Genomic DNA, 27,587 nt, shown 5'->3' with positions numbered 1-27,587 from the left:
TGAGTTCTGGAGTCATCTGACTGGTTTGAATCCTGCTTTTTTCATTTCCTTGAGGAGTGACCTTGAGCAAGTTGGTTAATTTCTATAAGCCTCACTCATTTCCTTCACTTGAAAGATGAGAATAATAAAAGTTACCTTCACAGAGGTTGTGGAGATTAAGTGGGAAAATGCAATAATGTACACCTGAAAATTTATTAAGAGGGTAGATCTCATGTTTACTGTTCTTACCACAATAAAATAAAACAATGTTTAAAGCACAGTGCCTCATACATACTAAACACTCAGGGCATGGTAGTATTGATGAGGATCAGGATGATGATAGTAGTGATCACTTTAATATTATTATTAGTAAGCTGTTTTTGTGGGGTGACCAGGTGAAAGAGTAAATGACTCAGCAGATAGAGGCCCATTGTTGGGTGCTATAGGCTCTCAGTGAGATCGGCTCAGACCTGTGGCCTTTAGATGCAAGCATCAGTGGTGGAAACGATCACAGTTAGCAAGCTAGGGCTGGTGGTCACAGGTAGGGGGACTCTGCCTGGTGCCTTTACCCAGCACTTTGCCCCAGAAAATTGGTTCTCTCCTCCCCCTGACTGTGCTCTGCTGAGCAAAGGGGCTGCTTCCAATTTTCCTGGACTACATTTGACAAGTCCCACAGCTTAGGGCTCCCTTCCATCCTCTCCAAAAGGGTACCTGACCTTTAGCACAGGAGGTGGTTGGCTGGGCGTGACATGCATGCAAATATGTGAATATTCACACACGTACATGCACGCATGCTCACATGCACATTCTCAAGCATGTGTGCTCCCCAGTCGAGCTTCTGGGAGCCTCAAGTCCCTACCCCCATCTCACTCCCTCCCCTTCCCCCCCACCACAAAAGCCACAGGTAACAGCAGTCCCCAGCAACACAGAAGACACAATGCAAAACCAAAGGCAGGCTTCGTTGCCATGCTGTTTTAAGTATCAAGCAGGATGTGAGCCCAGGTGGCTAACGGCAGGTCTGACCAAAGAAAACTCTGCCTCCCTCCCCTCCGCCCTGCCCCCAACAGCAGGCTCAGTGAGCTTGGAAGGGGTTGGAGGTATGGTAAGGGATTTTCCACTGGTGCCAAAGGGCAAAACAGCTGGACTGTTGGTGCATTCCGGCCCACCAAGTCCAAGCCACACACTGTGTGTCCTTGGAGAGGTCCCACCTGTCTGGAGCTTAGTTTTCCTATCTGTAAAATGGGAAAACCAGAGTCAAACAGGTTAAACCAGCCCACACAGGTTAAAGACCATCCAAGGATGCTGGGGGATTTAACAGCATTGTCCCTGTGGCTGCATTTTGGAAAGGGAATAAGGCTACCCATATGCTGGAAAGTCTGGGATAGTGATTGGGCACTGCTGCTCAGGTTGTTCCCAACTTTGAGTAAGGTCATATTCCAGAATGCTCCCCACATGCCCTCCTACCCCATGGCTTAACTTTCCTATGGCTTAACTTTCTATCCTGTCTAATGGCACGGAACCCACCCAAGGTTTAGAAGTATTGGGCTCACATGTGGGGCAGGTTGGGACATGTGGCCCCTTTCTGGCTAGCTTTCCTGGTTGCAGTGTGTAACCAGAACACTCAGCCACCCTACTTTCCTCTCCTTGTACAGTCACAGCAGGGAGCCTTGACGCTGCCCTGGTTCCTTCAGCCTGTGCACTGCAGCCAGGAGGGAACTGGTGGGCCAGGGACAGGTCAGAAGAAGCTTCGAGGGTGTGGAAAGACCCACAAGTCAGGAGCCAGTGGATGTGGGAACAGCCCTGGCTATATGTAGCAGGTGGCAATAGAGTGGGGCTCTCCCAGGGCCATGGACCTCCCAAGGCGTAGGGTTCTCCCTTATAGTGGTCTTTGAGGGGGGGCAGTGGTAAGAGGCTCTGCCAAGTTGTAGATAGGTTAGGCCTACTGGGCTCACAGGGGGAAAGGGACTAGCTAGCCCTCCTATCCCAGGGCTAGGAGTTGGGAGTCCAGGGTGAGGTGTACAAGCCTGAGGGGGTCTGCCTGGGGCCAAGAAGCACTGTGTCCATGGGACTTCATCTTGGAGAAGGAGGCTGAGGGTAGTGGCAAGGGGCCGGCAGGGGCTCCTAGGGCATGATAGGTGCGGGGTGATAGGAGCTGAGCTAGAGGGTTGGCCAGGAAGTCTGAGCCTCTAGACACTGCCCTGGAGGATGGCCAGAGAGGAGACAGCCAACAGAGAGGCCAAGGGGGCGGTATGTGGGGCCTTTGCTGACAGGGGCTCCGTGTGCTGCTGCAGCCACTCGAACTCCTCCAGCAGCTGCCGCTGCTTGAGCTCTGGGCCCACCTTCTCGCGGATGGTCTGGTAATAGTGGTTCAGGTACTGGAGCTGCAAAGGGAAGGAGGGATGAGGGCCTCTCCAGGCCGGGCTGCCAAGAGGTGAGGCCTCGGTGCCATTCAGCCCCCTGCTGTGGTACTGCAGCTGCCCACCTCAGCCCAGGTACTGTTAGGTTCCCCACAGGTCTCCAGCCACCCTCAGGCCACAGGCGTTCTCTCGGGCTTTTTAGAGGCAGTTCCACACAGTGGCTGTTTCGTGTCATAGTGACTTTCAGTGGGTGGGTGGCAGATGGGAGTGGTTTTCAGGCTCAGGAATGAAAGTAAGGTAAGCATAATTATCCCCATTTTACCGAAGAAGGGACTGAGGATTATTCTAGGACTTCAGATGGCAGAGTCCAGAGACTCAGTCTCAGACTCCCCAGGAGTTCACTCCCTGGGGTTGGGTAGGTTGGTCTGACCAGAGAGCTCTGGAAGCTTTGGGGTCTCTGGTGAGAAGGGAAGGGATGCCCCAAGGTGTGCCTACAAATGCCAACAGTGTGGACCTTCCCAGGTAAGGGGAAGTGGCAGGGGGTCTTGGGGTAGAGGGAGAAAAGGTGAGAGAGGCCAAGGGTTGGGAATAAGGCAGTCAGTGGTTCACGGGCCAAAACATGGAAGTGCTGAGGATCACTCACGTGCTCCGGAGACAGCAGGCTGACGTCAATGAGGTTCCGGTCATAGGGCACCAAGGATACCACTTCAAAGGTCAGGTAGGACCCGGGGTACTGGGATGCCACAGGGAAGGTGGGAAAGCAGGAGAATGAGTGAGAAGAAGATGCTAGGCTGAAGGGAGGGAGGGAATGCTCCACTCAAGCCATGGGCACAAGGAACTGGCCCTTGTCAAGTCTGAGACTTAAGATAGGCCTGAACCTTCTACAGTCCCCTTGGCCAACCCCAAACCCCAATCTATTACTTAGCATCTCACCTTTGCTCCATCCTTCTGGATTCCAATTTAGTATATGTGCTGCCGAAGTGAGCACTCCCTCTGGATTCCTAAAATTTAGACTTATGTCTGTATTTCTCAAACGGTGTGCATCTACATCACTGAGGGGGCTTGTTAAATATGTAGATTCCAGAGTCTACCCCCACCCAGACCACTGGAGTGTGGATCTCTAGCACAAGACTGGGAACCTACATTTAAATAATTTTACGATAAGTTATTAGGTTTTAATATCTATCCATGCAATCTACATCTCTATATATTTCTATCTCTATCTAGCCACATCTCTGTATCTATCAATGGAGCTACCCATAGAGATGAATATAAAGGAGAAAAACTAGTCCATAATTCTCATTTCCCAGAGATCCTTTACATGCATGCATTTAGAAAATTCAAACTACAAAAGGATACACAATAAAAATTGAAAGTCTCTTCCCTGCCCAGTTTCCTTCCTGAAAACATTTAAGACATATACAGTATGTATGTATGTATGTGTGTGTTTATTTTAATCCACACAAAATGGATCCTACCACTTGCTTTTATGCACCTTCTCACCACCCTCTTGATAGTAAGTGTAAGAGAGCACTGCATATTAGCACAAAGATATCTACCTCATTCTTTTTTGAGGGCTGCGTAAGGGTCCATAGTATGCAGATGATGATTTACATAATCAGTAATGGATATTTAGGCTGTTTCCACTTCTTTTACACTATGACCATAGTAAATGTACTACAATCAACATCAGTATATAATACGGCTTGGTGATATTTTGGGAGTATATCCAGAAGATACATATTTGGCAGAGGGATTGCTGAGACAAAAGGGATAGTCATTTTAAATAGAAGTTTTGATATATATTGTCAAGCTGTCCTCCAGAATGATTGTATCAATTTGTATTTCCTCCAGCAGTATGTGAGATGGCCCGTTTCCTCATATAGTCACCAGGACTGAGTATCAACAAAATCTCTCGTTTTTGCCAATCAGACAGGTGAAACACGGTATTCTATTGTTGTTTTGATTTGTATTTCTTTAAGAATAAAATTGAGCATCTTTTCATGTATATGGAGCATTTATGTTGATCTTAGTGAGTTGCCACTTCATGTCCTTTGATTGTCCCCCCACCATTTTTGTCTTATTGATTTCTAAAAAGTTCATGGTGAAAGAAGGAAACGCATCCTTTCTCTGCTGTACGTGCTCTCTTTGTCATGCGTCTTTTGGCTTTCTTTATGGTCTTGTTTCCACATAGACAGTTTTAAATTTAATTTGTCAATCTTATCCTTCACAGTTTCCAGGTCTTGCATAGAAAGGCCCATTTCCACCCTGGGATTATAAATGAATTTATATAAATTTTCTCCCAGATCTTTTATGGTTTTACCTTTAAATCTTGATCCAGTCAGAATTTTATTTGGGTGTAACAGTAAGGTTCTTCCCTTTAATAAGCTCCCAAAATGATTAGCCATTTATTCCCCCTTCCCATTTATTAAATATCTCTGGTCTTTACTGTTTTGAAACACCAGCTTTATTATAAATTAAATTCCCATTTTGTTTATAGAAATTAGAGGGTGTATTTCTAGACTGACTGTTCTGTTTTATTGTTACATCTGTCTCTCTCACTTCTAGTGCCATACTGTTTTAGTTACAGCAGTGTCAGAGTCTGTGCTAATATCTGAAAAAGCTAGTTTCCCTATGGCTCTTCTTTTTCAGAATTTTCCCAACTTAGCTATACATAGCTACTTAGCTATTTTTGCATGTTTATTTTTACAAATAAACTTTACTATCATTTTGTGAAGTCACAAGAGCATCCAGTTAGCATTGAAATTGTGTTTGTCTTAAATTTATAGATTAATTTAGAGAGAAAGGACATCTCCATAACATTGAGGCTTCTTTCCAGAGAGCACCATTTACTTAAATCTTTTTTATGTCCTTCAGTAGAGATTTTCTCCATATAAGTCTTTTTAAGTTTATATGTAGGTATTTTATCCTGTTGGCTGCTATTATAGAAAATCTTCATGTTTAACAAGCTCCTCTGGCCATTATTTTGTGCATTGAGGACCAATGATTTAGGGCAGGGACATGCTTCATTGGGTCTAGAGTGGGACCTGGGCATTAAAAAGCTCCTCTGATAATGTGGATATTCTATTGTGCAGATAGGTAGGAGAAACTCTGAGTTATGGAGTTTTTCTAGAGTCCAGGAAAACCCCAATTAAATTCATGCCCACCTATTAAATGCCCTTCTCCTTTGAGCTTCCTTATACCCCCATGCAGCCCAAAGTCACTGCTGTGTCATCCACAGCTCTAGCCCACCTCAGCAGCACTTTACCTTGGTCTTCGCTTCTACCACAACGGCCACATCTTCAAGACGGATCCCGAATTCTCCATCCTGATAGTACCCAGGTTCTAGGAGATGCAGAGATGCTGATGGTATTAAGCAGGAGGAAGACCCAAACCCGTGTTTCCTGTCCCAGTTGAGGAGTGATGGGAGGGCTCAGCTGTCTGGCTGACTCCCAGCTCGGGCAAACCCACCACTCGGTAGATGCTCTCTGACCACACAGAGGCAACCTGCCAGGCTTTGTAGCCCAGCAGGGAAGACTTAAGAGCTCACTTGGATCCTGGAGGCACCCCCATCTCCTTGTGTGCTACTGTCCTGTTACCCCAGCTTTTGACTGGAGACTCCAGAGTTTGGATGTACAGCCAGGAACTGACTCCCAAGGGCAAAGTGAGGCTATGAGCTGAAGCGATTTAGGATTGGGGTATGACAATCCACTTGGGGCTGTGAGTGGTGGGGCCCAGTAAGTCTGTGCCTGGCATGCTTCCTGAAGGCTGACACTCCCTCAACTATAGTCCTGGGCTAATCTTGGGGTGGGGAGGGGGTGAAGAGCCCAAGAGCCATACCAATGGAGGTGAACATGCCCTTGGCCATGGGAATGTTGCTGTACTGGAATCCCACTGGCCCTGGAAAAGGAGATTCAGGCATGTTGTCAATTTTCTCATACTCTCCAGCTCAGAAACTAGCAGGCTCTGGGGAAGAGCAGGTAACTGGGGGAACTAACCGGGGAAGCTGGGCCTTCTCCAGCAGCACTTGTCCACCACATCATTTGTCTATCTGGGGCTGGCACAGAAACCACTTTGGCTCTGTTTTTTATTCCTCCAGTGTCTACGCCAGCCAGCTGCTAGGCCTTGACCTGCCACTCCTTTCTCTGAGGCCCTCCTGGATGCCAAGCAGGCAGGAAGAGTGGCCAGTTGTCAGGATTTCTCAGCTACCTGTGGAACATCACCTCCTACCAGCTGGTTAATCTTGGGTGGGTCACTGCATCTCTATGGGTCTCGGTCATTTCCGTACCAGTGCAATGTTCTATCTCCTTCACAAGAGGAGGGGAACCCAGGGGAGTGTTGAAGACACACTTACACTCATGCACACAAAGGAAGTTGCCAATGCCATGGCCCGTCCCGTGACCATAATTGAGCCCAACATCCCATAAGGCTCTGCGGGCAAATATCTCCATCATTCGCCCTGGAAGAGAGATGGCCCCCGTCAGTCAGCCAGACCCCAACTGTCTGCTTTGCCCCTTCCTACTTCTTTGTCCCAGAGCCAACTACCAAGATAGTACCTGTGGAGAGTGGTTCCTGAGAGGCAGGTTGGCATGCACTGTTTTCAGCACATCCTATATTATACCTACATTACCTAGACTGATACCTCTACTATAATTTCTCCCCATCCACCAAGACACCCGCTTCTTCTAGAAATCCTCCCATGACTGCTACAGCCCGCAGCAGCCTCTCCCTCCCCACTGAGGTATAGTATTAGATTAGGAGGCAGGAGGCCTGGGTGCAAGGTTTGGCTCTCCCAGTAATCCTCTGTGTGGCCTTGGGCAAGCTGCTTTCACTCTCTGGGCTGGATTTTCTCAATACAATGGGTGGGATGGTAATATAATCCCTGCAGCACTAGCCTTTCAGGGTAGCAGTCTGGGTCCAGCAAAATCAGGGACTGAGGCTCTGGGTCCCACCTGGTTTCCAAAACCCACCTGATGTATTAGCAGGAAAGATGAGTCTGGACAGATCAATATTTCCTATCAACACACGGGTATATGCTTCCTGATGGGGAGAGGGAGAGGTAACATGGTGAGTAAGAGGAGGATCCTGGGAGTTTCTGAGGAGGAACCTGTTGAAAGCTAGAACTTGGTCCATGTGGTTCCTTTAAACTGGTCCACAGGGACTCTTATAGATGGTGGTGGGCTGAGGCCTGACAGTATGGGGTTAGGAGGCAAACTCCCTGGGCTAGAATTTTGACTTGGCCACTCACAAAGTCTGAGACCTGGGGCAAGCTACTTTAACTATCCTGTGCCTCAGTTTCCTCATTTGTAATGGAATGATCACAGTACTAGCTCGTAAGGCTGTTGGGAAGAGTAGGTCAACTCATGCACATGAGGTGCTTCAAACAGTGAATGTTCTAACACAGATCAGTGCCCTTATTACTATTATGATCATCCTTGAGTTTCCTTCAGGCCTTGGGTTAGGTTGGGGCCTCATAATCCGGCAGGTCAGCCTTGCTCAGTTGGGCTGTTTACCTTGCAGATAAAGGCAGAGAAGTGGGCTGACAGCAACCTCTTCTGTTCATTCCTTGTGGCACACACACACATGCACACACACGCAGGCACGAAAGCACACAGGTTTGTCATCTTGTGCACGACAGCCCGGGGCAGTGTACTCAACCCACTAAACCCGAGCTCCTTGAAGCCCGGCCAGCTTTTGTTTGTTTTTTATTTCCAGCACCACAGCTGAGCCACAGTTTGCTTGCTGAACACGTGAATGTGGCCCCCTGTTCCCTACCCCCCCAGAGGCCCCCGGTATACATAGATGACGTCCCAGTCTCTGCTCCAGGTGGGCCAGCCCTCACTGCTTTCTGAAAAATTCCAGCTCCTTTCCACCTCTGCCTCTGAGACTGCTCATGCTATTTCTCCCTGCCTGGAACGCCCTTTTTTCCTCCTTTCTACTGAGCACGGGACTAGGCACACAGACAGCACTAAATAAATATTTGTTCGCTGATTCACTGAAATTGGATGATGATAAGCGACCACTGAGGCCTTGTCAGTAGCCTGAAATATCTCTGGGGAAGTAGCCAGGAGCACTGGGTCTTCTGGTTCTAACTTGCTGTGTGACCTTGGGCAAACTACTTAACCTCTCTGGGCCTCAGCTTTAGCCTCTGAAAAATGAAGGGCTCTTGCTGGCTGGAGTGATTACTTGGGTGTTCCTTGGGTAAAGGTGGGTAGGGGCATTCTGGGTCCAATGCTTACCTTTTGGAAAGCAGAGGGTGTGCCCCAGTGGACTGTTCTGGTGATATCTGTCGTTCCATCCCTGTGGAGAAAGGCAATCAGCATATACAGCTTGGCCATGTGCTTCGTGTATGTGCTTCCCACTGGGGTTTGACTGGTAAGAGTAGGGTGGGGGTGAAGTGGGTTAGGGCTAAAGGGAGAACATAGATGCCATTGTCAATTTCCCATCTTTAGCATCTGTGCATAAAGAGACTCGGCAAAGCTATTAAGTTCAAAATCACTATGTTGTCTGACATTTCTGATCCTCCACATACATACTCCACCCCCATCCCATCTATTTTGGCTGTTTTACAAATCTGAGTTTCTTGGGTCAGTCTAGCTTTACAAGCAAATTTTCTACCAGGCTTTCAGGGAGGCAGGAGGGAGGGGACTATCCCATTTTTACAGGTGGAGAAACTGAGGTTCAAAGAGATCATCATACTCTTACACATTCACATAGCTGTTTACCATTTCTAGAACACTTTTGCAGCTCCCTGGGAAGGGTAGCAGGGGGCACCTCATTGTCCTCATTTCCCAGATAAGACAATTGACGCCATGAGCCATCTCCCTTTCTGAACTTCAGTAAAGCCAGACCTCGAGCAAGCGTTGACTCTCTACACAGCTTTCTCCTTGTAAACATGGATCTCACCCATGGGTTTGCTCAGAGTCCCAGGAAGCTGAAGCCAGAAGCCAAAAAGTCTGACTCCCAACCACAGCAACAGCTGTTCCCCCAGATGGCCCCTGTGGTCGCCACTGGGTAGGGGGAGGGGAGACATGGTCCCAGGGCCCTGGGGATTCCTCCTCAGGAGCAGGTCACAGGGTGTGGCAGACTTCTTGAGAAGAGGAGAAGAGGAAGTGAGGTGACCATGTCCCCGGCCTCACCCTGCTCTGAGCATGCCCCAATCCAGCAACGCCCCACAAATTCACTTCCTCTTTGCCCACTGACCATTTCAAGTACACAGTCATCCAACGTCAGACTGGTGATGAGCGAAGGCTGCTAGGCTAAGCTCTTGGGTTAGCTCCCAGAGCTGCACTAAGAACAAGCAAAGGGCCTTTGCCATCGGCACATTCACCATTTCCACAGGATAGAGAATGGGAAACTGGTTGAAACAACTCCTTGCTTTTCCATCAGTTCAGCACACCCCTTCCTGCCCACCCCGAGCCAACCCTGCCCGAGGTTTTCTACAGTCCACTTGCTTCCTGGATAAGATAAGAAGGGAAACATCTACTGGCTTATCTCGTCTCAACTCCTGTGTGAATGATTGGTCACAAATTCGGAAAGACTGGGGTTAGTTAGTGAATTCTGCATGGCTCTCATGTATGGGTGTTCAGATTGTGCACTGTACAACGGTAACACATCTAAAGGGGTACCAGTCACTCTGTGGTTATATACTAATTTCAATGAGAGCACACAGGTGGTACGCAGATTGTGGAGTCTTGGAGCGAGGGAGGGGAGAGAGTGTCCTGCTACATAACCCTGCCCATGGTTGTGTACGCCCTCTGAAGAGCACTCACGCATATCTACTCACCGACATACCCATGCTGATAGGTGTGCCCTGTTTCAACTGTGCTCTGGGCATCCTCTGAGGTTGCTTCTCTCCTCACCTACCTGCGGCTTGTGGAGGCCTGATCTTGCCCCTACTCCCAACCTGGCATGGTCACCTCATCTGTGCAGTGTGGGGAGGGGGGCTGAGGAGGATGCATGCTGCTGGCGTGTGCGTGAGTAGGTGAGAATATGGGCGCAGTGTTTGTGCTGCCAGGCAGGGCTGCTAAGCATGGCTGTTCAGACTGTGTAATAATATGCAGGCTTAAAAAACATTTTACTTGAGCAAAGAGAGATGTTTCCGATTCTTCCAGAGGTGCTGCATGGGCAGCCCCAATGTCTTGGCTTCTGTGTGTTTTCTACCATGCAAGGATCCCCAAGTGTGAAAATGGGAATGGTGCTCAGGATCATTCAATCCAGGGCTTTCGTTTCTCATACAAAGGATCCACACCCAGGAAGGGAAAGCTTTGGCTGGGCAGGATGGGGAGTACATACCAGTATTGCCCCCCAGAATCCAGCAGGTACATCTCATCTGACGATAGCTTGCGGTGCAGCTCCTTGGTCGGACTAGGAAGGGGAGAGCGACTAAGAAAGGAGTTGCTTAACCATGCTTCCACTTCTGAGTGGAAGCACAGGAACCCCCTCACCCCTTATTTCCCAAAGGGCCCTGGAAGAGTACTCAGTTGATGCTGCTAGTGTACTCAGTGCACATCTGCTTGTCTTATACCTCACCAAGCAAAGCCCTGATCCCCAGGAAGGGGAGAGGAAGCAACCCAGAATGCAGGAGCCTGGAGAGCTCAGAGGGCAACAAGTGCAGCCATCTTCTTCTATATAAGGAGAAACAGGCCTGCAGCAGCCCAGGAGCTTGCAGGAGGCCGTGCAGTAAAGCTGGGGAGGAGCTTGGCCTGGCCCCAGATGCTCAGTGTAGTGCTCTCTCTCTCTCTTAACTTTCTGTGGCCCCTGAGAAGCCAGGGAATAGGAAGGGAGGGTCCTGGAGGGTGGGGCTAGAGAGCCAGAGTGGGTAGGGCCAAGGAGTTCCTACCCTGCTACTCTCTAGACGGGAGAAGGGGCTGGGCCAAGGCAGCTGCGGGCTTGGGAGACTCCAGGGGAGGGAACCCTAGGACGGACAGGCCAGGTTGGTCAAGGGAGGACATCTGATCTCCTGCTGTGCCCATGCCAGGCCGAGGCATTCTGGTGGGCTTGGGCCCCCAAATTCTATCAGGCAGCCCTGCAGCTGTTTGTTTTCTCTGGAGCCAAACATCTGGTTAGACTACCTCTGGCCTCTCCTTAGTTGGTTCAGGCTCGGTGAACTGGGCTTTCTCCCCATGTACTTGAGAGCTTTAAGAATTAGCTAATAAAAATAACTCACAGGAAGCCAAGGAAAAACATCCAGCAGCAGCCCCGCCTCCCTTCCAGATCCCTCAGCTCTGTGTGTTCACAAACTCTCAGCCTTTTGTGGGGAAAACTGCTCAAGCCTTTTAATTCCAAGAAGACTCCCAATCCCTGACTGAACTCCACTGCCCATCCACAGCCTCCACAGAGCTAACGGGTCTCAAGCCTTAAATGTGGGTCCCGGGCCTCAGAGCATTCCTTCCTCCACACTCCCTCCCCCTGCATATACCCCAGGATCCCACCCCTCCAGGGCCCTGGAAAATTGCTTCTCCTGAAGTACCTGTAGTGGGCCAAGGCGGCATTCAGGCCACTAGCAGAGATGGTTTCAAAACTGGGTCCAGAGGAGAACTGTTCCTCTCTGGAAAGTACATGGCAGGAATGGTCAGTGGATGGGCTCAGGGTCTAGACTGGACCCAACATATCTAATCAGGGCAAATGAAGGTTATAGCTCCCTCTACCTCAGCCAGACCCCATTTGGCTCTCCCAGCCCCGCCTCCTGGTGCCATCTTCCCAGGCTCCAGTCTGTCGGTTATAGAGCATTCAAGGTCAGAGAAGGAGAGACTGTAGACATCAATTCGTCTCCCTCCTTTCCCATTGTACAGATGTGGAAATCAAGGCCCATTGTCCCACAGTGAGTGCATGGTAAAGCAAGAGTGAAGAAACCTACCTCCTTGTGTCTGAAAGGTTCCCCAGCCCCAGAGCAGCATCCTGCACCTCAAACCTACAGTATGCTTATGGCCTGGGCCATGCGTGCCCTCAGGGAACTTCATTGCCCAAATTGATATTTTCAAGCGGCCCAGGAGCCCCCACCTGGCCTGAGCCAGCCTTCCCCAGGGAGACAGAGTCTGTGCCTGAAGCAGACACCAGGGGGCACTGATGGGTTTTGGCCCATCAAGGTGTTCCGCTTTCAGTGATTCTGGGCACTGCAATCCAACCCTCCCTGCCCAGCTCTCCGACCACCCCCCAAACCTGCTACTCCTTGTTCCAGAGAGGCCCCCAAATACAAAGAGGGTCTTCCTTCCCGCTGAAGTGAAGAGACCAGGTGCTCCCCCCTGCTCCCACCCCCACCCTTAAAGAGAGTTGGTCAAAATGTCGGCAGTGGTTCTTCACCCTCGGAACTTGTTGAGCAGCTCCGCCCCGGAGAACTCATCCACCGTGCCTTGGGGCACGTTCTTCTCCAGCCACACCAAGTAGCGGATCACAGCCACGGCGTCCCGCACCTGCAGCGGGCAAGCAGAGGAGCGGGCTGCTGCGGCAGGATCGCAGTCAGGGCTCTGGGATCAAGAGGATCAGGCGGCTGCTCCTGGAGTTGAGCTTTGAAAACTCGAGGGTTTCACTGACTGTTTGATGATCTTAAGGGATTCATGTTAAAGTTTATATGTGATTACAGTGTGGTTATGTTTTAAAAAGAGTTCTTATCTTTTAGAGATGCTTCCTGAAGTGTTCTCTTTTAGAGATACTAAGGTGTTGATAGGAGACACTATGATATCTGAGATTTGCTTTAAAACCAGCCAGCAGTGGAGGGTGGGGGAGGGTGGGGGCGTAGGCAATGAACTTGGAGTAGTAGACCAAATGCCAGGAGCTGAAGAGGGCTGCGGCAGAGACGTGGTGCGTGGGGATCATTATGCTATGCTATTTTCTCTACTTCTATCTACGTTTAAAATGATCTATAAGAAAGTTTTGTAAAATGAGGCGTTTCTTCTAATTTGAACAGTAATATCCAAAAGAGCAAGCCATTCTCTTGTCAGGGTGAGGAAATCAGACCAGCTAACACTTACTTAACACTTGGCATGTGCCAGACAGTGATCAAAGAAAAAAAAATATACATATACATATATAATTATTCAATATAATTATGTTTGTTTCATTATATAATTATGTGTATATGCATATATGCCTATAATATATAATTACATATTTATATAATTTATGTACTTATATATTTATTTATATAAGTATATATTTTATATTTTTATTTGTATAAGTATTTATATTCATATGTATACACATAGTCTATGCATGTAAATGTATGTATGTACACACATGGATGTATGATTATATATTATATTACTTATATATTATAATTTGCATATTAATAATAGATTACTTACATATTTTATACATATTATACATTGTATGGCATATATGTTTATCTATTTACTCCTCAGAACAACCCTATGCTGTAGATTACTGTTATGATACTCATTTTGAAGATGATGTAACTGAGGCCTAGAGAGGTGCAGCAACTTGCCCAAAATCACCCAGCTAAGAGGTAGGTAGAGGAGTTGGGATTTGAATTCAGACACCCCAGCTCTAGGGCCCAGGCCCTAAACCACTGTACCAGATCAGGCATAAGGGGATGAAGCCCAGGTGGGTGCCCAGGAGTTTGGTGTTCACTCCTTTGTTTCCTTGAACTTTTTCTTCCTTGAACTTTCCTTCAATCCTTTCTGATTCATCAGACCAGGAGTTCCCAAAAGGCTAGTCTGCCTGTGACTTACGTGGCTGGCTTTGAGGAGGGCCTGCTCCTTGCTATTTTTCACTGCCTTGGTCACCATCACTGGGGAGTAGGTGTCTTCTATGAGTTTCTCCTGTTATGGACAGAGAGGATGAGGTCTAGGAGCATCTCCAGGGCACAGTGGTGTTTGAAAAGGATTGGTAGGAAAGCCCAGCTGAGGGGAGATTTGCTCTTCCCTATAATGGCAATGACCTTTCCTTTCTGTGCTTTCTGGCTATGTGGGTCTTTCCCCATCTTCTCTGTCCAGTTTAACCTTCCTTCCCTCTGTCTCTCCCTCTCTACTTGCCTCTGGATCCCACCAGTGCTCTGGGATGGATCGGACCCTAGCGTCCCTCCACCCTGCCAATGGACTAATCTAGCAACGTGAGTTTCTTGCATGTATCATATCGTAACAGCTATCATTTACCGAGTGAGTGACTGCTGTGTGCCAGGCACTGGGCTTTACATGGACCATCTCCTCTAAATCTCTTCAGAGCAAGTCCTCTGAGGTCAGGACTCCTATTGCCATTTTATAGGTGAGGAAACAGAGGTTCAGACTGGCTAAATCACTTGTCCAAGGTCATTTCACAGCCAGTTCAGGGCAGAACCAAGACCCAACCTCAGGTTTGGGCACTTCAAAGCCTCTGCTCTACCAGGCTGTTCCATCTTTAGTCTTCTTGACAATCTCTGAACTCTCCATGAACAGTTATCTGCTCCCTCTTTTTTCCATCTCCTCCCAGGGAGGCCTAGAAGGGGACTGACTAATTGCCTGAATGGCCAAGGGGCTGTGGCCCCACTTTAGGTTGAGACTTATCAGAGCTAGAGCAGGGGCAGGGATGATGCCCGTCCCAGGCTGGGGCGTGGCCAACCTACCTCAGGTATCACTTCATAGAGCCCATATGTAGTATAGCTAGTCCCAATCCAGATCTTCACATTTCCTGAGGCGTAGGCCTGGACGTTGTGATGGACTTGGCTGTAATCTTCAACTTGCACACACATGGAGCCCGTGCAGCCAGAGTTGAGGTACTGCAGGGTCTCAGAGTTTAAGCAACTCTTGTTTACAAATAAGCTGGATGGGGAGGGAAGACAAGGAGGGCCCTGAAGGTCTCTAAGGTTGATGTACTTCCTGGAGGTCAGAGGAACTCCAGCAAAAATCCAAGCAGACCATATTTGGAGTAGGTGGGAACAGAGGTCAAGGGGTCAGGAAAAGCCCACTGGAGGCTTCCCAGAGGATCCTGTGGGGGGAGACAGCAGATTCCCGGGAAGGCTGTGTATCAGGGCCAGGAAAGTGGTGGGGCAGCAAGGGGTGGATGTTGGAGGAAGTCCTGGAGAGCAAGCCATACCTGATAAAGGAGTCCGTAAGCAGTGTGTAGGAGTAGAAGAATGGGTTATAAGGGATGTCACTGCCACGAAGGTTGAAGAGCCCTGGGAAGAGAATTGACAGGCCTCTTTGAGGCTGATCTGCCCAAGGCAAGGACTTACACACCTTTGTCCCACTATTTGCTTTAGGCCCCAAAGATTCCCAGCAGGTTTGCTGAAGGTTTCTCGACTTTGCAGGGAGGGGGGCTTTGAGGTGCTGATGAGAGCAATGGACCCCCCCTTTTCTCCCTGAAAAATGAAGATGCCTTGCCAGCAACCAGCATAGTTCCAGTGGGTTACCAGAATATCTGAAGCCCAGAGCTGGGGTCAGGTAAGAAGCCCTGTACCATGCTGGGACAGAATAGGGCTATACTAGGTGCCAAAGCTGGGAGGGAGTCTGAATGCCCCTGGGTTGGCGGCCAGGCCAACAGGCAGGTGTTAGCCAGACCCCTTTCCCTTCATGGGACAGCCTTTGCCACTGTGCTCAGACCCTCCTTTTGATGGCCTGTGAGCTACCTCCAGTTTGCTCTGGGCCTCCTGGTTTTCTTATTAAGCAGACATGACCTCCTGCCCCCTTGCCTTCTTAGTTCTCACAGGCCATGGCCATGGAGCTCTCGGAACCTGTGATGATAGAGTGACGTGGGGAGGAGTCCTGGTTTGCAGGTCCAGGAGACTTGGAGGTTGGGGGGACCGAGGCACCCATCCGTGTCCATAAGTCCATACTCACAGGCTGTCTCATCAAGTGCCGATAGAAGGATGGCAGTTGGGGCCTTGGGGTGCTTCTGCATCTGGCTGCGGATGTCAGATACTTTCTCCTGCCAGGTGCTTCCTTGAAGCAAAGGACCCAAAGAAAGCATAAGTGACATGTTTTCCCTTTGGCACTTTGTTCCTGAGAGGGCTCCCTTAAGGCAATCTCTTGCCATTTCTTTTTTTTTTTTGTAATGTTTATTTATTTTTGAGAGAAAAAGAGAGAGTGAGTGAGCAGGGGAGGGGTAGAAGGAGAGGGAGACAGGATCCAAAGCAGGCTCTGCACTGACAGCAGAGAATCCAATGTGGGGCTTGAACTCATGAACCATGAGATTGAGATCATGACCTGAGCTGAAGTCAGATGCTCAATTGACTGAGCCACTCACGTGCCTCTTCCCATTTCTTTAAAAACAATAGAACAGTTTGTTCAAACAAAGTCTCACTTCTGTAGTTATTAAGGACATGGACGCTCTGAACCTACTGATTTCAAGTTCTGGTCCTGCCATTACTAGTTGTGCGACCTTAGAATAGTTACTTAACCCTTCTGTGTCTTATTTTGCATATGTGTAAAATGAGGATGGATTATCATAGTAGTATCAACATCAATAGGGTTGTTTTGGGCATCAAATGAATTAATATTTGTAATGCATGTAGAATGGTATCTTGATTTTATAGTAAGTCTGGTGTAACTTTCTGACCCATAAGTAATCATGCAGAACAGAGATCAAGAGAGCAGCCTTGGCTGAAAGGCAAAGGGACAAAGGTCATGATCAAGCCTCTACTCTGAAGTAAGCTGGTGCCTAATAAGACATGGGTCCTTGAACATTGTTTTCATCCTTATTTGACCCATTTTACAGATAAGGATGTTGAGGTTTCAGGGAGGTGACTTGTCTAAGTTTTCATAGGTAGCAAAGGGTGGAGCAAAGATTTCCATTCAGGTCTTTTTGACTACATGGCCCACCCTCCTAATCCATAAGGACACTGGACTATTTTGCTAACTCTGTCAGTTCCCAGACTTGTCCTTAAACTCTGTGTCACAGAGCTGTCCTTTCTAGGATGCTTGTATCCTGGTTCTAGGACTTCAGTTTTCATTTTTTATTCCTAGTCTCTGTAATGCACATGAAGGGTCTGTCCCGAGGTGTGGCTCAGATTTTGCTGGCATAAGGTCATGAACATTAAGAGTCGTAGTTGCACTCAGAGATTAACATAAGGAACTTAATGTCATTAAAAAAAACCTTATGCAAACAGGCAAAACTATTTAACAAAAACCAAAGCTTTGGGTATTATACTCTTTAAGGATTATTTTATTTTATTGTGGTAAAATACACATACCACAAAATGTATCATTTTGACCATTTTAAAGTACACAATTCAGTGGTTTTAAGAACATTCACAGGATTGTGCAACTACCACTATCTAATTCCAGAACATTTTTATCATCCCAAAAGAAAACCCTGTAGCCATTAGGCAGTCATTCCCCATTCCCTTCTCCCCTCAGCCGCTGGGAACCATCAGTCAGCTTTCTGCCTCCATGGAATTGCCTATACTGGACATTTCATACAAATTGAACCATACAATATGGGGCCTACTCTGGCTTATTTCCCTTAGAATTATCTTATCCAGGTTCATGAATGTGATACATTTTTGTGAGAACAAATGCAGGAAAATTTAAATTGTCTGATGCTTACAGGTATCTTTGAAGTAATATTCCCTGTTCTTCTCTTTGCCCTTTGCCCCCCTTTAAAGCTTATCAGTTACTGGGGAGAAAGTCTGTCTTGTCTCTGTAAGCTTAGTGACTCAAGAACTCTGTTCTTGGGCTGCCAGGCCCAGTTCTGGCTCCGGATGGCTTTCCTTTGAAGACGAGAAGCCTATGAAGGCTCAGCATCCTGTCATTTGTGGGAAGTGACAAAACCCATGTGAATTCTCCCTCAGTCCCTTGGAAGGGTTCTCTCCTTCATTCCCTCCCCTTCCTGACATAACTGCTCCCTTCTTTATCTGAATAGGATGAGTATTATTTATGATGGTACAGTCTTGGATAGCAAGGTTCTTTAAAAGCTTTTGTGAGATCCAGAATGATTCTGCAAGTTATATCAGAATGGATAAAGAAAATTGGGCAGTTTTAGCTGTTTCATCATTCTTGCTATTTTGAAATTTCCCTCCTGCTCTTTTGACTCCTTTTCAAGCAAGAAATGTGCATGGACCTGTGTGTTGGAAGGGGCCTCTCAGATTGCCCAATATTGCTAGGAATCCAAGTCTATTAGCTTGTTCAGAATTCCTGGCAAGGTAAGAGGTGGTGGTGGCCAAGACAGTGATTCATAATCAATAGCCTGGTTGTGGTCAGGATTTTAGTTACTACTTACCAGAATCGTAGAGCATGCTGTTCTTTTATGATGTATTTAGATGGTATCAATGAGGTCAAGGTGAAAATGATTGATGTTAGAATTTGGGAGGTCAGTCAACTTTCCTTTGTGGTCCGGCCAAAACTTGAACCCTAAGTTGTGTCATGGATTGATCCTGAACTTAGTTATATGCTTCCTTTGTCAGCCGGGTCCACCTGACCGCAGTCATCTTATTACAGGAGGGCCAGAAGTCATGGTTTGAATGAATCAGTACAAACCCATCTCCACTACCAAACAAGCAACTCATATCATGTTTTTTCTCTCTTCAAAGGGGTGGGGTTCTTTTTTTCCCATCTTGCTCTGACCCCCTTGTTTCTTCCCTTCCTTCTCCCTCTGTCTTCAAGTCCTAACACTTTATTCCAGTGTTTTCTAAATATGCTCTGAGGACCTTTTTATTCAGACTCTTTGAGATGACATCTTTTTTTTAACTAATCGTGCCAGGCAATTCAGGCACATACAAAGGTTCAAGAACCATTGCTCTGGTAATTCCTAGGACAAAATTTTCAGTCAAAAGAGCAGCAGCAGGGACCTGTGTTGCTTTAAGTTGGGAAGGAGAAGGGGCTTAGATAATTACCTGTGAATGCCTCCTGCAGGGCATAAATGGGCTGGCTCAGAACCAGAGGCTTCTCTGACCCCCATGCCTGGTCCACAAGGTTGGGTGTGATGGACTTCAGTTTTATGTTAGATTTTGTGAGGGCCATGTCATAACTCTCCCAGGAACCTGCAGAAACCAAAAGCAGTCACTTGTCCCCTGCCTGTTCACACCTCAGGGAAAATTGTGACTCAGGCAAAGTTAGTCCTTATCTGCTCTGCCTCCCACTCCACTCCTGAAGCTCCAGCTTTCCAGAGCAGGTCTAAGCAGTCTGGTTCTCTGAGAGAATGTCCTCTCAGCCTCCTTGTTCTGCTTCCAAAGCCTAATGGCCCTGGACCCACCCTAACCCTGCCCACGCCCAACTGGCTAAGCTTATCTTTTTAAGGACCAATGACTATGGGGCCCTCTTCTTGGTACTATCCATTATAAATGAGCTTCAGTGCCACAGCCCAGAAAAATGGTGATCTTCCGCCATTGGAAAGGCTGGAAAAGAAGCCAGTTCTGAAGGTGGAGCCTTTTGGTACATACTTGTGAAGACCCCACTCTTGGGGGAAGGCTGGCCAGCTGGCTGGGCTCCCAGAGCTCAGGGACCTGTGATTCTGGGGGAAAGGAAGTATGCTTCTTTGCTCAGAAGCCCAATGAACTTCTTTGACCCTTCCAAGCTGCCTTTCAGAAGAGGGCTGCCAGGTGATTCTAGTTGGTAGAGCTCCAGAGCACAGAGGATGGTTCTGAGTTCAAGAACATCCTGGCATATTTGTCCACTAGATCTGCTAGATATCTTAATGATTCACTGAGTCTCTGTACTCATGACTTAAAAAAAAACCTGCATTCATTCTTTTAAATATATTTGCATTACACAACCCATGAGTAAACCTTTGTTGCAAAATATTCTCCAACTATAACTTGAGACACTGTCTTTAGAGTCATCCTGTCCCTCCTACAAAGGTACACTTCTTTACATCCCATAGGGACTGAGACACCCTTGTTGCTGTGAAAAAAATGCAGGAATGAGGGAAGAACATACCGATGGAGAAGAGAAAGGGGTCGAAGCCCACACTCCCTCCAGCAGGAACCTCAGCGAGGAGCCAGATGACTATGGAAGTTGTATCAACTGAGGGGAAGACAGAAAAGAATGGAGTGTCACCTCCAGGGACAGCCCCAGGCACTCCAGTCAGGCTTCTGTCTGTGACAGTCCTGCCAGGTCTGTTCTCCTTGATGTCCGCTTCAAAGGTGAGGGACAGCTTCAGATATCCCAAGTTTCCCATAGAAGTCTAGTATGGCCTTTTATGCATTCTCTTACCTGTACCTTCTTGAACCTAGTCCAGATTTTAGAGCTTGGGGGATAAGTCTATGCGAGCCTTTTACCTTCTTTATGTAGCTCCCAGTTGCAGTCCATCTGCCTCTCAGCCTGGGTCCAGTAGCGACTGTCGGTCCAGAGACCTGCTTTCCCCATGGTCACCACTGCAGTTCCTGGGGGCAGAACAGATAAATTTGGAGTTGATGATGAAGGTTAGGATGGTGGCCTTAGTTAGTGAATGGGCAATACAGTGCTGGCTCCAAGAATGTCAAAGGGGTCTCCAGAAAGAACTTCCCTCCTCCATTTCAAGGAAGTGAGGCAGGAGATATTAGGGAGAGCACTGGGGGAAGCCAGCCTGGATCAGGCATCTCTGCTCTGTGTTGAGGGCCTCACCTAAAGAGGGACAAGCGGGGTCTGCTTCTGGCCTTCCGAAAGAGTCAATGCTGCATGTAGGTACTCTCAGGAAAGATGGTGTGGTAGTTAGTATCAAGACTCAGTGGCTGATAGGGACACTAAGCCAGGGGCTTAGCTGAGGACAGACAGAGAAGCCAAACCCAGTGTCTTTGGCAAGATGGGTAAGGCAAGGAAGCTTGAAGCTCAAGAGAGGAATGTTTAAGGATCAGCAGAGGAAGTGTGGATTTCATTCAGGGGGCCAGGATCAGAGTGGGAGGCCCCTTCAGAAACTGGGATCCCATAAAGTGCCTTTATGTTTGCTTCTCATTTGGCCATGTGAGGTGATGTCCGAGAAGGACCCACTAAGTAAAGCTTTGTCCCCATGTGAGTCATGTGTGAAGGGAATCAGCGGGCCCCTAGTGGCTAGATGTGGAAGTGGCAGCTGTTCCACAAATGGAGCCCAGGGTGTGCCAACCTATGCCTGGCAGCAAGCACTGGAAGAAATCCTCCTGCCGTCTGCCTCATGAGAAGTGTGACTGGTGGACTATGAGATGTATGCCCTGGTGACCTGTTTCAGAGTGGTAGAGGGGAGACAGGGCCACTGAACATTAGGTCTTGGGGTCCCTACTTCTGAGAACTGGCCATATTAGAGCCTCTGTGACTACCTCTGGGTCAACCAACAGAAGCGATAAGGGCTGGGTAATGGCTGTCACCTGCAGACCCTGTAAAGCCTGTTATCCATGCACGCCTCTTGTCACGTGTGCCGATGTACTCGCTCTAGGAAATCAACAACATTGTTGTTAGCTTTCTTTGTGGAGTCAGACCCCATGGAAGGCCCCCAACCACATCCCAGTTCTTTCTGTCTGGTCAGATTCAACCAGTCCTACAAGCCCAGGCACACTGGGTGCCTTTCCAGGAAATCCTCTATCACTCCCCCAGATCTCAGCATCTTCCCTTCCTTTGGATAACTGTATCTCTGGAAGTCTCAATCCCATAGTCCAGCACTGGCCTGTTCTTGTCTCCCTGGTCAGAATGCAAATTCTGTGCTGTCTGGCATCATGTCTTCTGGTTCTTCTGGGTTCTCCGCTACAGGGGTCGCCACACCCTTCCCAGTCTAGTACAGTACACTAGGTATATCATGAATAACTTCTGCAGAGGGCTTTATACATAATTGTATTTTGATCATCATAATCCTTGGAGACAGATTTCATTATTTCCATTTTGCAGAAGAGGAAACTGAGGCTCAGGGAAGCTGAGACACTTAACCAAGATGGGAAAACCAGTTCAAGCAATCTTATTAACACTGAAAATGCATTCTTTTCCAAACAGGCTAGTGCTTGAAAGGTGGATGGGATGGAGGTGGAGCCGGTGGTGGGGAAAGGGTGGGATGGGTTGGCAGGGGCGCTGCTTTGGGAAAAGCAGTTTTTGTTCAGACCATCCTGTTTCCTGTCTGCTCCCTTCCCCCAGCCTATACCCCAAACTTGTGTAGTCTGAGACTCTAGATTATTCCAACGCTCCAGCCACCAAGTTATGGGAAAGACTGGGCTGGAAGGGAGCTTAGAATTCTTCTGGTGCAATTCCTAGCCCATGCTCTAATCCCTTAGGGCCAGAGTGCCCTAACCATTCATTCTGGATCTGCCATCTAGGAATTGATCAAAATTGATTCTGAACTTGTTTATAGTTTCATTGTCTGAAGGCAAGGGGATTTGGCAATGCTTTCTCTCCTGTGTAGAAGAATAGATTCTCTCAGCTACCCTGAAACTCACATATCCAAGCCTTCTACTTCCTTCCCTTTGCCTTTTGAATCATTTCTCTGCCCTCATCTTCTGAGCCTTAAAAGCCTCCTGTTTGTACCCTGTTCTTATTGGTGGTTGACCCAGGATAGCAGAGGGCAAGAGTGGGGGAGGAGCTGTCCCTTACCATGTGGGCATCCGTTTCAGGGATGATGTAGGCAGAAAGATTCTTGGAGCGCATCTGCTGGCGGAGGGCTGCGAGCCGTGCTGTGGTATTGACCACAGTAACTGGAAGGTACTGACACGTGACAGGAAGACACCAAGATGCACACAGAGACATACATTGCTTAGAGAAAATGATGCCTGGGCCCCAGCATCCAGAGGAGCCACTAGCCCCCCCTTTGGCAGGTGGCGGGTGTGGCCAGGCTGGGCCAGCCTGGAGAAGATAGGGGTGGCAGCTGATGTTATGGGTGAGTCTAGAATAAGGTGCCTGGGCTGAGAGGAAATGGGGGTGTTGAAAAACTTGGAGATAAACTCCTTGTGACAATAATGGGACCTGAGTCTTGGGTGGGGGCATAGATGAGAACTTCAGGGATCTGAGCCCTGGCACTGGGCTAGGCTAGAAGGACGATCTGTCTTTGGATACCTTGGCAGCAGAATTGCCAATTTAGCAAATAAAAATACAGGATGCCTATCCATTCACATGTGAATTTCAGATAAGCAACATATGTTTTAATATTAGTATGTCCCATACACTATTTGGGGCATAATTATACTAAGACATTATTCATTATTTGAAATTCAGATGTAAATGGGCATCCTGTATTTCATCAGGCAATCTTACCTTGGGGACTTTTTCAGGTTTCCTCTCACTGGTCCCAAATGGCAAAAGAGAGTGAATGAGTACCCCTAGCAGTTTGAGATATTGTCCAGAAAGATCTCCTCTAAGCCATTTCTTTAAAGGCTGTTTTATCTTTAAAATAAAGAGTGTGGTCAGGGTGCTGACTCTTGATTTTGGCCGAGGTCATGATCTCATGGTTTGTGAGATCCAGCCTTGCATTGGGCTCTGTGCTGACAGCGCAGAGCCTGCTTGGGATTCTCTCCTTCTCCCTCTCTCTTTGTCTCTCCCCGGCACATGTGTGCACTCGCTCTCTGTCTCTCTCTTTCTCAAAACAAATAAACTTAAAATATAAAATAAAGAGTGTTGGGTTTTTGTTTTGTTTTCTCTTCTACTTAGTGATATATCTATGTCTGTTTTAATATAAAAGCAATGTGGTTTGCTCACCCACCTGACTGCCCCAGTGGTCTCATAAAGTTGACATTGGAAGCAGATGTACCCCATTGGCCCCGAGGCTTAGTGAACTGCTAGCAGGCCACCAGTTTTCACCTCTGGCCTCCCCCTACCTGAAGAAAGTCTTACGCCTTACTCTGGTTGTGGAAAGAATCTTCTTGTCTCCAGCTAGGAAGCTGAGGCCTTTCAGCTCCAATATGCTATGCCTTTGCCTGTAGTCACACCCTAGGCCTCCCTCTCCCCTTCCGTTGTCTTTCTCGCCCTCTGTTTTCCTCCTTCTTCTCTTCTGTGCCTCCCTTTGCACTGTTCCTTTACAATATTTGTTTGTTTTCCCTCTCATTCTCCTCCTTGCCTCTGCCCAGCCTCAGCCAAGGCTAGCTGGAGCCCCTCACCCTCCTTCCCGCCCCTCCTCCTTCCCTCTAGTGGGGCTGCCCAAACCCAGACAGAGGTAGATAACCTGCTGTGGGAATGGATGGGAGGGAGGGATGGGGCATGCATGTCAGACACCTGAGAATGTGCTGCCCGCCCTGAGGGTTGTTAATCAGAAACCAAAGCCCAAGAGTCCAGAAGTCAGGAGAAAAGCAGGTAGAGGGAAAGCCTAGCCACAGAGCCAATGGAGGGTGGGGAGAAGATGGGAGCTGTGGGGCAGGGCTGAGGCGGGGCCTTACCGGAGGGCTAGTTAAGCAATTTCTAACATCCTCTGCTGTCAGGTCCACTGATTTTGCGTGGCTCCAGGCAACCAAAGCTAGAAACCAGGAGATAAATCCAGGGTCACTTGGAGACCAGTTAGCTCCTAGAGAGCACAGGGACATGTTTCCCCAATCCTGCTGCCTGTCCCCACTGGGCCTCCATCCTTTGAAACAAGCAGTGCTGTCCAACTCTACGGTAAAAATAATCACATTTCATAGGAAGGAAATTAGGCTGAATTGAATGGGACTCTGGGTCATAATCAAAGGAACCTGTTTCATTGACAAGTGGTTGTCATTTGCTAAGTTTTAGTGCTCATTAAATCAACTTTTCCCTTCTAATTTAATTGGGACATTTCAGGGTTTACCGAACTGGAAAAGTTATATGTAAATTAAATTTTTGTAATCAAATTTTCTTTGAAATGCTCTAGAGGGTCTCGCTAAATAATCACCCCACATTCATTTTACCTTTCTATAAATTTATATATATATATATATATATATATATATATATATATATATATAGGGTTTACTTAGCATTCTTTTTTTAATGTTTATATATTTTGAGAGAGAGAGAGAGAGAGAGCGAGCACGTGCCTGCACACATGCTCACATGAGCAGGGTGAGGGGCAGAAAGAGAAGGAGAGAGAGAATCCCAAGCAGGCTCTGTGCTCAGCCCAGAGCCCAACTGGGAGCTCAAATACACTACATCGAGATCGTGATCTGAGCTGTTATCAAGAGTCAGATGTTTCACTGACTGAGCTACCCAGGCACCTATATGGAGTTTACTTACATTCAAGGCCCATTTGTACCATTTCTTACAACCCAAATCTCTGGCTCTCATTCCAGGCTCATTTTTTTTTTGATAGGGAGAGAAAGAGAGAGAGAGAGAGAGAGAAAGAGAGAGAGAGAGAGAGAGAGAGAGAGAGAGAGAGAGAGAGAGAGAGAGAGATGGGGAGGAGTAGAGGGAGAGGGAAAGAGAAAGAATATATTTTTGAGTGGGAGAGAGAGAGTGTTTGAGTGGGGGAGAGGGGCAGAGGGAGAGAGAATCCCAAGCTCAGTAATTTATAGTATCTCATTCTATACTTGAAACAAGCCTGTGATGTGGGTATTACCATCTATTTTCTATAGATAAGGAAGCTGAGGCCCAGATAGTTTTGGTAACTTGCCCAAATATTGCCACAGTGACCCAGTGCTAGAGCAGGGATTTGAACCGGGGCCATCTGAGTACAAAAAGTAAACCATAGAAGGGCGGTGCCACAGAAAGGACAGAGTATATGGAGACTTAGTATCTAATTTGGGCTTCACCCCAAATTTGGTCTGACCCAAGGAGTCACCCAGTATGCACTGAGCAAACATTTCCTAAGTATCTACTGTATGTCAGACACTGGGCTAAGTCCTGCAGGCTGTATCCAGCCCTGAGAGTCCAATGGTCTCTGATAGTCCTTTTCTCCATCCCCTGCCTTAGGAGGGATCTCCTCAGAGGGTAATGGGGGCCTGGGGATGGGGAGGAACTATATTTTTACATTCTGAGTGGGCAGAGTTACAGATAAGAGTGTGGCTGGCAGATAACACCATAAATGTCCTGCCTGGCTCTGTGGGTCTCATAAATTCAAGGGGGAGATGCAACCCATACTGTTGATCTAAGAAAATGAACCCCCATTTCTGTAGGAAATCTTTGGCAAAATGGTGATGCTAAGATGCTAACATAATAAGCAGGACTCAGCCCGCCTATGTTTGTGTCGACACCCAGATTGCTGTTCTCTAAGGCCAAGGCTGTGGCTCCCAGGGGCAGGCTCTGTACTCCCTGACACAGGGCCTGACATTGGGGAGGTGCTCAGGAATTGGGTGCTAACTGAATGAGTGGGGTTCTGCTGACAGAGAGCAAAGGGAATGAGGCCTCCCTAAGGCTAGGAGTGGAGTGGGTGTGGAGGGCATTGAGGTGGGCATCTAGTTGTAACCAAAGAGGACAAATAGAGCATCATGGGAGTGACAAAGACCAAACTTTAGTTAGGCTCCTCCGAGCCTCTTCCTCACTAGAATTTGACTTTGGCCTTCCGTGTCCATCTGTTCCTTGCTGGGCCTGAGTCACCCAGTCTTCAATAAAAATCTTGCTAAGTCAATTTAGAGACAACCTTCCACCTTGAATATCTGATCACCTTTGCTCTCTGATCAAATTCCTCATCTGTTCACCCAGGCCTGCCTTCAGGAAGAATCCTATGAAGCTGGCTTAGCAAGAATTCCCCTGCCCTTGATGGCTCCTCTTAGTAATTTTCCATCCACTGCACCCATCACTCTGTCATTGGTTATAAGACTTCAGCCATCTTTGCTGTATTCAGAGTTAAGCCCTCTCTTTCTCCCCTATTGCAATAGTTTTGAAGGAAGTCTTCCTCACTCTTTTAACAAATGCCAGAATCATTTTTTCTTTAACAGGTGGAAATGGAAAGGTGTCAAGCCAGACTTGACCTGAGTCTCTGGGGACTGGCCCTGGGGTTCCTCTTTCTCAAGACAGAGAGGAGGACCAAGAGAGAAAGAGACAACCCAGGCCCCAGCCCTTACTCCAACCCTTTCTGAGCCCAGAGGGGAGAGGCCAGAGCTGCTCTCCAGCTGGACCTGCCCTCCCAGCATGGGAGGGAGGGACCAGGATGCACATACCACAGAGGAAGACAAGCCAGGGGCAGCAGCCCCAGTGCGCCTGGGCCATGGGGTCTCCAGATGCCGGTGCTGAGTGGATGGAGGGACAGGGCAGAATGGTCAGGGCTGTTTCCCTGGCCTCTTCCTCCAGGCCTTTCGAGGGCGGGAGCAGCCAGGGCGGGGGTCTGGCGATGGGAAGGAGGCGTCCAGCTGGTGGATGGTGAGTCCCCCACTGGTCTCTTGTATCTGAGTGCTCTGGACTCGGGAGTCCAGAGTTGGGAGTCTGGGTGGGTGGGGAAGCTTGGGCTCTCCAAGCCCGCCCCATGCAGAGTCCAAAGATCTCTGGGGCAGAGAAGCCACAGCTGGTCTCAATCAGCCTGCTCCTCCCCGCCCCCCACTTCAGCAGCATGCCTCAGCCATTCCCAAATTCTGTC

General features: G+C 48.1%; 1 protein-coding gene across 1 annotated transcript; it reads right to left on the bottom strand.

Annotated features, from left to right (window-relative positions):
* Positions 1–190: 190 nt before the first annotated feature.
* Positions 191–27,378, bottom strand: XPNPEP2 (X-prolyl aminopeptidase 2). The gene is made up of 21 exons (XM_029930929.1): positions 27,175–27,378; positions 24,502–24,578; positions 22,730–22,840; positions 21,523–21,586; positions 20,485–20,589; positions 20,144–20,230; positions 19,102–19,248; positions 16,109–16,210; positions 15,366–15,447; positions 14,896–15,091; positions 14,027–14,116; positions 12,639–12,748; positions 11,809–11,886; positions 10,632–10,703; positions 8,576–8,636; positions 7,307–7,376; positions 6,691–6,795; positions 6,177–6,236; positions 5,605–5,681; positions 2,980–3,069; positions 191–2,360 (listed from the first exon to the last, which is right to left on the bottom strand). Exons 1-21 carry the CDS (start codon positions 27,221–27,223, stop codon positions 2,166–2,168), a joined length of 2,028 nt encoding a protein of 675 aa, XP_029786789.1. The 5' UTR covers positions 27,224–27,378; the 3' UTR covers positions 191–2,165.
* Positions 27,379–27,587: the final 209 nt, after the last annotated feature.

Source organism: Suricata suricatta, chromosome X, assembly GCF_006229205.1.
Source record: "Suricata suricatta isolate VVHF042 chromosome X, meerkat_22Aug2017_6uvM2_HiC, whole genome shotgun sequence".
Classification (NCBI taxonomy): Eukaryota; Metazoa; Chordata; class Mammalia; order Carnivora; family Herpestidae; genus Suricata; species Suricata suricatta.
This window is presented reverse-complemented; position numbering and strand designations above follow the sequence as displayed.

Excerpts from the sequence above, each read along its gene's own strand:
- XPNPEP2 (XM_029930929.1), bottom strand. The coding sequence starts at position 27,223 with ATGGCCCAGGCGCACTGGGGCTGCTGCCCCTGGCTTGTCTTCCTCTGT. Across the intron at positions 20,231-20,484 it reads CTGGGAGCTACATAAAGAAG|TTGATACAACTTCCATAGTC; the intron begins GTAAAAGGCTCG and ends TCTTCCCCTCAG. Across the intron at positions 8,637-10,631 it reads GATTCTGGGGGGCAATACTG|GGATGGAACGACAGATATCA; the intron begins GTATGTACTCCC and ends CTTTCTCCACAG.